The 13145-nt window shown below is 42.6% G+C and overlaps 1 protein-coding gene across 1 annotated transcript in view; it reads right to left on the bottom strand.

Annotated features, from left to right (window-relative positions):
- The window catches only part of LOC105285464 (calmodulin-binding transcription activator 2), a 43524-nt gene that overhangs the window by 17384 nt on the left and 12995 nt on the right, over positions 1-13145 (bottom strand). The window contains exon 4 of the mRNA XM_026975209.1: positions 1584-1675. Within this exon, the coding sequence (XP_026831010.1) occupies positions 1584-1675 (92 nt within the window). The remainder of the gene's footprint in view (positions 1-1583; positions 1676-13145) is intronic.

Genomic DNA, 13145 nt, shown 5'->3' with positions numbered 1-13145 from the left:
TTAACGAGCATGTGAAGAATCAGGGGGAGAGGATACAAGGAGGGACCGGTCTCTCGGCTTCATCATGATAGTCGTCGCGGGTGGCGCGCACGGGAATCGCAATTGAGTTCGGTTCGGCGATACTGAAAAGCTCAGCGCCGCCGGCTGCGAGCTCTCGCTGGCTCCAGCTATTGATCGGAGGCCGACCGACCTGGGTCAGGGTGTAGCGGTGTGGACTGGCATCGGTGCAAGCCGTCTACGTGAGCGGCGCGCGCGAGTATGGGTACGTGCACCCTTGCCGGCGCTGCACACACCGGCGCGGAGCCGCGCCGCTGCACACACCGACGTCGCCAGGGTCGTGACCAGGAATTTCACCCTCTCGGGCGAAACGCTGAAATAGCACTCCCTCACCCTGCCCTCGGCGATACTTTAAACAATCGCGCGAAATTTTGGGAACCGAGGCAGCCGATACATATGCCACAGACCGACAAAACCAGAATTAATAAAATATGGGGATAAAAATAACAAATGTTATTTGAACATTATTCTAGTTGTCCCGCTTTAAATATACATATATTTCCATAAAATATAATAATTGAAGAAGTGAGAAAAAAAATAGCGACTCGAAATTCGTCTCAAGATTGTACGATTGTACGATTAAAATTAATCAATCAGAATTTGTTGCACATATCTGAAAATTGCGCCGCCAGAAGCGTCTAGAGCAATCTCACCCCTGCTGACGACACTGGACGTTGCACACGAACGAGGGTTGCAACAGCTGCATCTGTCCTCTCTAACCGCGCCGCGTACCAACCAACGCGACAAGCAGCGAGGAGCGCGCGCGGAGCCACACGCTACCACACGTTATTTACTTTCCCACACTTTACTCTTTCGCGGCCGCGTATAAATATATATATCCGCTGGTCGCGGCGAGATCGCGATAAAATTCACACTAGGAAAAGGGGAACGACGCGCGAAATGGTCTATCGGAATTCCGGTAATTCCGGATCGGTCCGCTAACGCCGAAATTCGCCGCGGCTGAGCACGCGCGGAGAGGGATGCTCCAGAATGCATCCGGATGTAAGGTGCATTATCGGTATCTCGTACCATTTTACACCTCAAAGTACCTCATTGTTAAATTCCAGTCCGACCTCGAACCGGTAATTTGCAATATCCACGTGTTACTACTTCCAAATCGATCATCGGTAGGTTGATACGTAAAACAATAGAATAAACTTTCAGATATAGATTAAAAGAAGACTCGTGCGTATTCAAGTGTTTATTATAGAACATGAGTTTAATATTAGATTACGCTACTTGAACTTCTCAAAGTTTTCCTTTCATGTTTAATTTGTATTCGTACTTCCCGAAAGTCTCATGTTGCAGACTATAACGTGATCCGGTTTGACATCGATCGTGCAGCTGTGCGAAATTGCAGTTCGAAAGCGTGATGACACATAGGGGACCGTCAACGCGCGACATCGCGCACGATCGAGAAATATGACATCGACAGGTCGTTGGGTATTTGGGTTACGCGTGTGTACATTCTCTATTGACCCGTGAATTTAATATTCGTGTCTAACGACGAGCGATAGGTGGCTTACCTCGTTGGTGTTCCATCGATGCCTCTGAGTTGGAAAGTGTTCAGCTCGCGGCAAGGTTTCCAGATTTTCGGGGAGCTTTATCGGGTCGCCGTCTGCGAGATAAATTATTCCAATTAATAGCTGTTCTCAGGAAAAGTATAATGTATGTGCGAGATTGTAAAAAACATCAATTTCAGGAGTGATTTTCGTTACGTTATTTAATCGCTTTCCGTTACATTATTTAACGGAGAGTGTAAGTTTATGTCGTTGGCGTGCGCGCGTTTTAATCAATGTGACAATTTCGCAGCGATCGATAAACAGATCATTATTGTATCATGAGCAATGAGCATTAGTAACTGCTCATACTCGGTACACGTCGACCACACGTTAATATTACGTGCATGTCATTAGCTCTGTTTATACACAACCGATCGAAAAGTCCCATCGATCTAAGCTATGTATATGCACGCTCGCCATAAAATAGCACTCGTAATAGATTGCACCTTCCACGAACGTTATGAACTACCTACTCTCGTTAGAATATATAAACCCCGACGGTCTAAAAAGATTCTTTTACCGAGAACTCTAGCACGCTATATATTTGATTACGTTTAACTTTTACGCAATTACGTTTTTCTTTTAGATAAAACTCAAATATATACTGCTCTGTGAAGAGAAAAGGAAAGTATTACATTAACAATATCAAGCGATATCAAGCAATAAACTTTTGTGTAGAGATTTACCTCTTTCGTAAAGAAATTTATAGAAAATGTTGAGATATCGAAGATATCGTCATTCTTCAAATATTCTGCGGGTATCAGAGGAACGTTTCAATGAAATCAGAGTGTATGTTCTTATGTTCTTGAATTATTGGAAGCCAGGACCAACGATTCTGTAGCGGGACCTCAAGCTAGCTACCATTTGCTTGATAAAATGCCTCCGTTTCGCAACTCGCCTTTCCTCTCGATATTATTGATATTACGCACGGGACATTTGTATTTCTTCGCCTAAGACCTATACGATATATCATATGCCATTCCCAAAGTACCATCTTTTATGAGATAAATGCGAAATAAATTTACTGTCGTAACGCAACACTTTCTACTTTATGTAATAATTACATAAAATTTAAAAAATACAATTAGAAGATGGAAACTTGTAAAAATAACAAAGATATCACGTGTCTTTCATACCAGTTGTGTTACAATTTGCTTATAAGAATTTTCTTCACGAAACTGTTTAAACAGTAATTACAAGTTGCATGATAATAAAGAATAACGGTGAAGACGAAAGTACAGAAAACGAGAACGAATGTAGCTTGTTATATTTTTCAGATTTTTACATAAATTTAAATCACGATCACGTGCGATCGGAAAGTTTTTATACTCGTATAATTTACGGTAACCTTGTTATGCTTTAATTACCTACATGAATAAGTTCATTGCTCAAGTGCACTTTTCTGTAAGACAATTTGCTAAAATCGCTCTGATCGATTAAAATTCTGTATGTAAGTACGTTTCGTATCGATGAACATATAAATTCATTCATTTGTTTGCTTCCATCGAATCTCTCTCGTGAAGTACAGTGAGTCTATTTCACGTTTAGTCTTTAGTCAGACATTCACCGAAAATTCCTACCTAGAGCTAACAAGAGTTATTCAAGAGAATCAAATATTTATCTAATGGCGCTTAGCTTTCGGTAGCCTGTGACCTGTATAATATTTATCGATTCACGAAACTCGCCGAAACTAGGCGCCATTAACTAAACTTTCTATTGTAAGAATGATACTTAAGTGTAATCGCCGCGCGGTCTGCTAGATTCATAATAGCAAAGCAATATCTACTCGGACTTTTTAACATTTATCGTGGCATTACTTAGTTGATAGATACAACAATACATCATAAATCTATGCATTTTTCATAATCTTGCTGTACTATAAAATTGTGTGAATGATACTTTAGTGAATAATTTTCAACGACTTTTTTAATCTATAATTTTAATATGAAAAATGAGGGATAATTCAAGTTCTGCAAATTTCAACACAAACTGTTGCAGCACAAACCGTTGAAATTAATAGGAAACTTATTGTCAATATGACATACATATTTAATTCAGTAATACATCTTCAATCCATTTATTAATTCTATATAAACAAAATTAGTTAATGCGATTGCATTAAAAATGAAGAACATAGGCCAAGAAGGAGCTAGGTCTCTTCGTACTTTAAAAGCCTGTGAATCGATTTAGCTTTCTCTGCATTAGAACAAAAAGCAATTAATTTTAATCTCGAAATGCTCTTTCGTGCAACTTATTGCATTCCAAGCAGTCCCGCTCGATATTTCAAGTGCGATTCGAAACAAATTCCCATCCGTGCAAGCTCTCCAACCCTCTCAGACACGAAGAACGCTGGAATGCTGCGTGTCCCACATACACAGCGCAACCCACCCCCGCGTGGCGTGACGTATCGAAACGTGGACGAACGGCTTGTCTATGGGGTGCATAAATAGCAGGTAAACTCACTTGGGGCGAGGGGCGTCGGGTAGGTCGCGTGGTAGACGACACGCTGTGGATTCGAATGATTATAGCCCGCCATCTCCGTAGTGCTGGTGCGCGCTCGCGCTGCTCGGATCTTACCGATCGTCGTGACCGATCGTCATCGTCTTTGAGCGCAGGCGAGACGTGAGCGCAGCTGGGGCCGGGCGGGCATCTCCGGATGGACTACTCTTCGTCGTGCTGGTGGGCCCGCGTGCTCGGGGGATGATCGCGTAGCTGATATGACGGGTATCTGCCGATGATCGCTCCGCTTCGTGCGAGATGAGCTGAGAAGCTGGCCCTCTTTTTGTCAGGACAGCTCGTCCAGGATGCAGGGACGGCGCGCGGATTGACGTTGTTCTCGGCGTTGCGAAGGTTGCGCTCCTGGATGATGATGACGACGACTCCCCTTGGAACGGCAGGACATATCCCCCGGAACAACGGCGTGCACGCGAGTTTGATTATATTATTCGTAAGCAGTTATCGATTGACGGATATGTCATGAACGTGTCACGATTCCGGTCCGCTTCCGTCGTCCGCGGATCGTCCTCTGATGTTCTTTTTCCCGACTTCGTCGTATACGAGACGCAGATGATCTCGGGGGATCGCGATTGAGATTCTCGCAGTTTCGTCGCGTCGAAGGACACACGTGGAGGTGCACGCGGAAACACGGACAGAATCGATCCTCCGCCACCCTCCTTCGTACTCTCCTTTCGACTCTCTCTTTCTTTTTCTCTTTCTCTTTCTCTTTCTCGCTCTCCCTCTCTTTCGTTCTCTTGCTCTTTCGCTTTCGCTCTCGCTCTCGCTCTCTCTCTCACGCTTTTTTGTTAGATTCTTCTTCTAGTATAAAAAATTAGAGCTCCATTATTTTTCTACACGTCGTCCGGAGCCATCCCTCTCCGTGAACGTTCTTTTCTTCCCGTCGTTCTTCCTCCTCGTCCTGCTGCTCCTTTCTCGTCTATTGAACGTTCTCGTGAACGTTCCCTTGACACGGACGCGTTTCCGCTCACAAGCACGCACTCTTCTTGTCCGTTCGGTATCTCCCTCTGCTATTCTTCCGGAATCCCAGTCTCTCCTTGTTCTCTCTTTTTGTTGTGCGCTCCGGAGCTCTTTTTAGTCTTCTTATATCCTAAGTTACAACACTGAACCCGTCCCCATCGGGGGGACAAAATAATGTAAGGGTCACACAGTACAGAGAGAACTTAAAACGCGATATCTCGTCCCGTAGCAGTCGACGCGTGCTCCTCTACGATCTCCCTCCGTTTATACTTCCGTCCGGGTCTCTCTTCTTCACTTCCGTCGCCGCGTCGCGCACCCCGTCCGACCGAGGAATAACTTGAGAAAATAGACGATTTTTCTATCGATTTGATTCTTTCGTAGCTTGTTTCTTGTTTACTGTGTACTGCTTGTGTGTGCGTGTATATTACACGTTTCGCGTTTGGAAAAACCAGGAAATGGAGTTACCTCGTCGTATGCTTCTCTCTCACCCTCACCCTTTCTCTCTTTCTCTCTCGCTCTCTTTCTCTCTCGCTCTCTTTCTCTCACTCTCTCTTTCTCTCTCTCTCTTTCCGGTCACGCGCGCTCTTTAACCTCGTGTCTTCCTTCTTTCCTTGCCTCCTTTCCTTTCTTTCTTTCTTTTTACAGACGTCTTACGGGTGTAAGGTAAGGTTTATAGAGAGTCCTTAGGAGAAATGTGTTGTTGCTGTTTCGTGTTTACGGTTGTTAGTGGTGTTATTTACAAATATGTAATGTTTTTTGTTTTTGTTAATAAAATAGTTCAAATTAGTCTTTTGGCCCCGCGTGTCTGCTCCCGAGCGGCGGGAGCCGCAGAGTGAGGCAGCTCGCGACTCTCGACCTCCTCCTCGTGCCTCTCCACCCTCTCTCGTCCCTCTCCGATCGTGGTCCCCTCCACGCGTTACTCTGGAGTCCTCCAACCCCAACCCAGCACCACCAGCACCACCACGACCAACCGTGAGGAGAGCAATCGCGCTCCCTTTCTCTCCCCGTCTCTCTTTCTCTCTCATCCTCGGTGAGGTCCGACTATCCGGCCCCAGCCACAACCCCTGTCCTCGCTGTCTGCCGAATCTCACCCTCACCACCCCTCGTTTGCCACCTACCCTTCTTCCTCCATCTTCTCCTACTCGCCGCCACCCTCTCGCGCTCACCCTTCGCTGTAGCGACCTCCTCGTCGTGTCTACCTACGTACGTCTACTTACCACTTTTGCGCTTGGCAGTGTAGGTGCACCACCGTGCCAATTCCTGTGCGAAGCGACCGATGGTGCTGTTCGTTACCTACCTACCCACCTACCTACCTAGCTGACTGGCTGGCTAGCCACCTACCCCCGGAGAACTCGTTAGAGGTGTAAATTAAGGATTATCAAGAATACAAATTAATGTCAAGTCGTGTACTTGAAGAATGTGATGCGTTTGGAGAAGATTGATTGTTTATTGTCATTGCGGAAATGCGAGCAAAGCGCATCGCACTTTACGCCGAGATAATCATTCGTTATCCGACCCACCGTGCGGATTTGCCACGCTGTTCCAAATAATTTTCACCGTCGACGAATCGACGCTCGTACGTCTCGTGCCTCTGTCGCCGAAGCCGATAAATTCACGAGAGTTTCGCCAGAAAGATGGACGAGAGTTGTGCGAAAAGTAATCGCGAATTTGCATGCGAGGTGCAACCTTGAACCGCGATACGGCTAGATTTGGAAGAGAAAATGGCAAAGCAACGCAACGGCTTGCAGTTCAAAATGAAACTCATTGAATGATTTAAATTATTAATAAAAATGTTAAATACGATTGACAGCTCGTTTAATGAATATTCATTAATTACGGATACGCGTGCGATTAAATATTAAAAGCGTAAAGTTGATTAACATGTCATTAACTGAAACGTTTCTGGATTTACTAAATGTATTTTCGCTTATTCGGTGATGTTAAACTGTTAACGAAATTAACTTGCTGTTTATATAATCACACAAGAGAATCACATTACACGGAACATTGAAATGAATCCAAGTTAGAGTTAAGTTACTTTATACGGCGTAAAGTTACATAGTTTACATAGTTTTATAAGATTCATAACAAAGCATATGAAGAACATCATTAACATGCAAGTCTGTGAAAATCGTAAACTACTTGAGTAGCAAGTCTCCCGCGGTTCCGCGAATACTTGCAAAAGTATGATAAACTTTATCTTTGTTGCTGCTGACGACATTAAAGAAAACCGCACGACTCCTTGGACCGACTGGTATAGCTATGCACGCGCGTCCGGACGGGTAATTTACAAGATTATGCATTATTCGGATTGCGACCATAAATGCACGGACTGAAACGACCGACTCGGCATTTTACCACGAAGAATAGCCTGAACCTACCGAACAATTGGAAAAGGTACTATTCAGGATTTATATCGACAGAGGAATTTTGCGGCTTGTAAATAAAGAAAAATGTCGTAATGTCGTAAAGGGCTCTATTTGTTCCAATAAAATCTTAGTTTAAAATTCTCTTGCTATTTTACACCAAAACCTGTAAGCACGCTTCGGTAAAAATAGATACAAATAATAATACAAACGATCAGTTTTCTCATTAATTCGTCGAAAGTACTTTAACGAGATAATTCCCACAGATCTGGGCCAACGATCGAGAAATACGAGAAAATCCAAAGGAGGAGGGGCAAGAAAAAGAGGCAAGTAAATCTGTGCAATTACGAAGATTCGTTAGCGAACGTTAAAAACGTCGTCGTAAGCAGCAGGAGCCACAACGGCAATCGGAATTGGCTCCGGCACTTCCGCACATGTCTCCCAATCTCCTTCGAGACGCGGGGAGGATGGAAAGGGCGGCTAACGATATTCCTCTCACAATCCGCGAAACGCAGGCCAAGTCCTCCCCAACTTCCCACCTATACATGAATCCTGCACTCGCTCGTGCCACGGGACTCGTACGATTGGCAGCGCACGACCGGTGTACCTAGGCCCATATATATTCGTGTACATATATATATGTATACATGTATACGAGCACATATATACCTATAAGCGGGACATGACACAGCACACATCGGATTCTCACAGAAGGTTCGTGTCGAATTTTAATGGCGGTGCCGCCACCTCCCAGTGACCTCCGCAGTCAACCCTGCGTTGGAGGCATTTTGCGAAGAGGATGTCGAAAGAAAAAAAGAAGACACTCCTACCAAGCCAGGAGAGTGCAGAGGGGTGGAAATCACTCAGGCGTTGAGCCCCTATCGCCAATCTGATTAATGGATAGATTCATGAGCCCGGGTATTTATACGGATTTAAGCGCGCCGGTACGGTGTGCACGTAACTTCAAAGCCTGGCTAAATTAGCGAACGCGACAGCGAGGTCACGGTGTGCACGTGTACACGGCCACGGATGTATCGATGCAGCGTGCAAATAGGGGTGGAAGCTCTTCCGCGATTCCAAATAGTTTGAGAGTCCGTGTGATATGAACGTAATTAATTAGGAGGAGTTAAAGGGCAGCATGCTCCTTTCAAAAACGGAAAATTTGGATTAAACTATTTGTGAGAATATTTAATATTTCAAATATTGCTATATTCTATCCTGCGAAGAATCAAGCAGAGAATTTGGGATCAGTCAGAATAATTATGCGCGAGAATGAATTAGCTTGAAAATTAAATTTCATTTTTTTTGGATACCGATTTTATGAATCCGCGCTTGTATCATTCCGCTGACGTAATTGCGAAAAATTCAGGGTTCCTGCATAAAGTTATCCCGCGCGGACTTCTGATGATTGTAGATCCGAAGATTAAATTTCAATTAGTTTGCCTGCAGATCCGTCCCTGATCCAAATTAGCTTCTGATCACACGCCTCTTAAGCTCCCTCTCTTAAGCTGTCACTTTAAGCCCGTAATTTATCCGTGGCCTGGTAATTGAGTGAATCTCGTGTCGTCGAAATGAAACAACCCGGCGAAAATCTCGCGCGAGTTGATCAGCGAGGATCTCGCACAAGATGGTTCGAGAGGATTTCGCGTGAGTTCGAGGTGTCCTCTTGGCTTTCCGATACTCTCGACATGCATATGCGCGCGATCATCCCCCAATTTTTGTGCTTTCACATATATCATATAACGATGGTGATACTTCATACGAACTCAATCGCCATTATGTACCTTTGACATGACCCAGTGTCGTTTGTCATTTTTATGGAATTTCGCTTCATTACTACTGCTTTTCTGTCACGTGCGAAAAGAAACTCTCATGACTTTTCGAAGTATGATAAAATAAAGTCAGTCATATTTAGATATCGATGCCTGACACACAGAAAAAAAGTAAGTGTCACATCAAAACTTATATACTTGTATATACGCAACAATTTATAATCTTCGTAAAAGAATTTAATAATCTTAAATTTCAACTAAAATGAAATAATGAAATTATATCACGTTAAACGAAGAAAACAATTTTTGAATAAAGCAATTTTGTATAGTTCAATCAAGAAAAATATATTTTTATTATTTAAGAATAATTTTCTTGAATAGAAAGGAAACAATGTTAAATAGAAAATAACATATTTTCAAACTGTTTTCGCGTTGTGCGTTATGTTCAGTTTAGATTACCATTGCGCGGCTGTCTTCGCGTGGAGGTTAACAATTTAGTAGAGTGTGATAATTGTGTATATAATAAATAATAGATATAAGATATAATCCCGTCAACGTGAAAATACGTCTCTTACCTCCACGACCACGATCTTATTCCGTTATTATTTGACGCATTTTCTAGTCGAGAAAATAATTATATTGTATTCTTCAGGTGACAACTATAATATTGAAATAAGATTATAATATAGTTGAAATTCAAGATTATTAAATTCTTTTACGAAGATTATAAATATTGTTGCGTATATACAAGTATATAAGTTTTGATGTGATACTTACTTTTTTTCTGTGCATTATCGTTTCCAATTGAGCTTATTGAAACAGCGATGTACATCTTTATGCAAAAGTGTGTAACTCCGAAACGCAAGGGAGTTTCCATGTGCGTCACACTGTTAAACATCGCGTACACGTTGCTGACGGTTCGACTGTGTTGACAAAGTAAATATGCATTAAGCTGCATACATCATTCGCGATTACACACGTTCTACCGTTTCGTGAACCGCGTAGGCGGATGTAGAACGCACGTGCGAGATGATTTCTAGCTGTACTCGACATATGGTCAGAAATGATTACAATTGTGTTCCTTGGAGCCGATCCGCCAACTAATTTTTGGGTCCGTGCCGAGTTCACTAGCGTCTTGCCGCAGCTCCGTGATACTCGGACCATCGAAACGGAGCATTACATTTCGCCCATTTTGTTTCGCCCTGATTTATGATGGCCGCGATACAAAAACGCCTCGGGTTTCGCGAGCGGCAAACGGGACCGACGGTTCCCACTGCAAAAACAACGGTCCGCCAAAGTAAAACGATGATGTGCATGGTGTAGTGGTAATTCTTCATCATCTGTCATAATTTAAGCAGCGTAAGAAAAAAGATTTGCATGAGAACAACAAAAAGCTACGCCATATGAATTAGTCATAAGAAATGTCTTCCTCGCATATGTATTCTAAAAATTAATGATTTTCGTCCTGTAAAACATGGTTCGAATTTTTTCAAAATGGTAATTGTCCCGAAAAATGCAGCTACTAATTTAACGCTATAGATATTGCTTTTTCATATTCTTTTTTCTACACCTGCGGAGATATTTTTAATGGAAAGAGTTATTGCAGCACGTGTGATCAAATATTTTAACGTCAAATATTTAAGCAGCGTAATTCATCACTCAATATACGAAATAAAAAAATATCGTTACCACCGAAATCTCGTTTTCGCGTGACGATGCTTCATTTCAAAAACGTGACGTGCAATGTTATTGCCGCGAATGCGTATAAACCCATCAAAAATCTATCTTTGGTGCCGTTTCAGATCTAATATAGATTAATCTTAACAATTTTGTATTCACATATCAGTTTTAAAAACAAATAATGTAAAAATGCACGAAAAATAATATATATGCGCATTTCTGTACAGTTTACAGCGTTTCATCGCGTTTCAGATAGCCAGAAGCTTAAAATCACACCTGCAAGTTATCACGTCGTTTGTAGAGCGGATAGTACAAATAGATTAATAGCGTACTTTAAGATATAATCGCGACAATTAGCTTTGTCATTTATATCAGCAGACAGTTATCAGCAGGCTTTCCGGCTTAACGATCTACAATCTGCCCTCGCCGTAAAATGTATGCCGTTTATAAACCGATCCGTCGCTCTCTCATCCGTTCTTCGTCACCTCACATACCGTACCCAAATAGCCCCAAAGTAACCGAAATAGTTTAAGGGGGCATACATATTCATGCGCCCGCCAATCTTTTTGCTGCAAAATTGCGAGCGCGCGGCGCAACAAGAACATCACGACCGACGCCGTTGTTCGTGTTGAATTTCATAGCTTCCTTGAGGAACTTGCTTAATTAACGTGCGAAGCATAAGTGGGCGCGAATAAAATAAATAAATGAATAAATATCTCCGCCACGTTGGCGTTTTTCTGACCGAGCGCCGGAATCTTATTCTCATTAAATCGTTAATAAATCAATCCTCGTTTATCAACGATAACGCGGCGAAAGCTTATTCAAATGTGGCACATGAATAAGTTTGAAATGAATTAAGGTGCCGCGAGTATAACGATAACGATTCGCATTCGCCGACGGTATCGCAACGCTGATTGCATACCCACCAAAGGTTTTACTGCGACTTCACTACGTACGAAAGGGTTAACCGTACACGCAACCCTTTATCGACGGTCTGATTAATTATTGCTACTCGAAAAAGTGGAGTAGACGCATAACAATCAAGCAGCATATTCCTTTTTGCCTAATTTATTCGTTTCCCTTATTATTTTTCGACATACTGTGCACTCAACATGCTTGCAACTGTAAAAGTAATTCAGAGTAAAATCATTCTCAGGATACGGTAGGGAAACGGCATGAGTTCAATAGCGAACCCACGTGAATTAGGAACGCGCGGGAACAAGTAACTAGGTCTCCGATCGCATGTCGCTAAATTCTGGAAACGACACTCCGGCTTAGCACGGACAATGCGTTTCGAACACTAGCATCGTCCACCACTGATAACGATAACGCCATTAATGGACCAGGAACAGATGATAGAGACGGCATTTATCCTATCGCACAGAACCGATCGGAATTTGGTAATTCCTCTTCTTCAAATAAATAATTGGTATAATTTTATTCAACTTTTAATTGTTTTTCATTAACGATACGTATTAATTAATCACAGACGTCTGTCGTGTGATATTCCGCAAAAACGAAATAATCAAATACATAGCAGTTTTAAGTAAATTAAATTAAAAATTCATGATTTTATTTATTACTAGTATTAGGTACCTATATGACATATAATACATTTCTTAACTTTTTGGACTAAACGTATCTTTGTGGAACACTGTCCAAATTAATGATCCCCATGATCGTAAAGGATCGTTTGCGAATATCAGTCGTCGTTATTTGCACTTCAGACACTTGAGATAACTCATTTATCGCGTACTTCATAATTGTTAGATTATTCTTCATATCTTATGCTGTTGATTTCTTAATATCCATTTCAAGATGATGAATGAAGAGTTAGTGATTCAAACTAAGAAGGAGATTGAGATGCATAATCTTCTGAGACACTATGCCATCTTTTATGCTGGTTAATTCCCAATATCTATCTTCCTTCATCAATTCCGGAACTGTGTGTGTACTTCACAGATGTAACTTGGTCTACGTTAGTCGCTGACGATCACAACAAGGCGAGGACAACAAGGACCCTTTTGTGCGCTTTTTCAGGAGGATCGGTGGAAGGGCCATGCAAGGACAAGAGGAGAAAGGGCTAGAATTACGAGACACAAGGGCGGGGCGGAAGAGGGTGGTCGCGCTAACACGGGGCAAGCGCGGGGCGATCAATTACGTAACTCAATAAAAGTGGGTCACGTGTCAAAGTGCGGAGCCATCCCCGAGGTGTCCAACTTTTTGGTAAAAGC

Source organism: Ooceraea biroi, chromosome 1, assembly GCF_003672135.1.
Source record: "Ooceraea biroi isolate clonal line C1 chromosome 1, Obir_v5.4, whole genome shotgun sequence".
Taxonomy (NCBI): domain Eukaryota; kingdom Metazoa; phylum Arthropoda; class Insecta; order Hymenoptera; family Formicidae; genus Ooceraea; species Ooceraea biroi.
The sequence above is the reverse complement of the archived record's forward strand: the minus strand, read 5'-3'. Positions and strand labels throughout refer to the sequence as shown.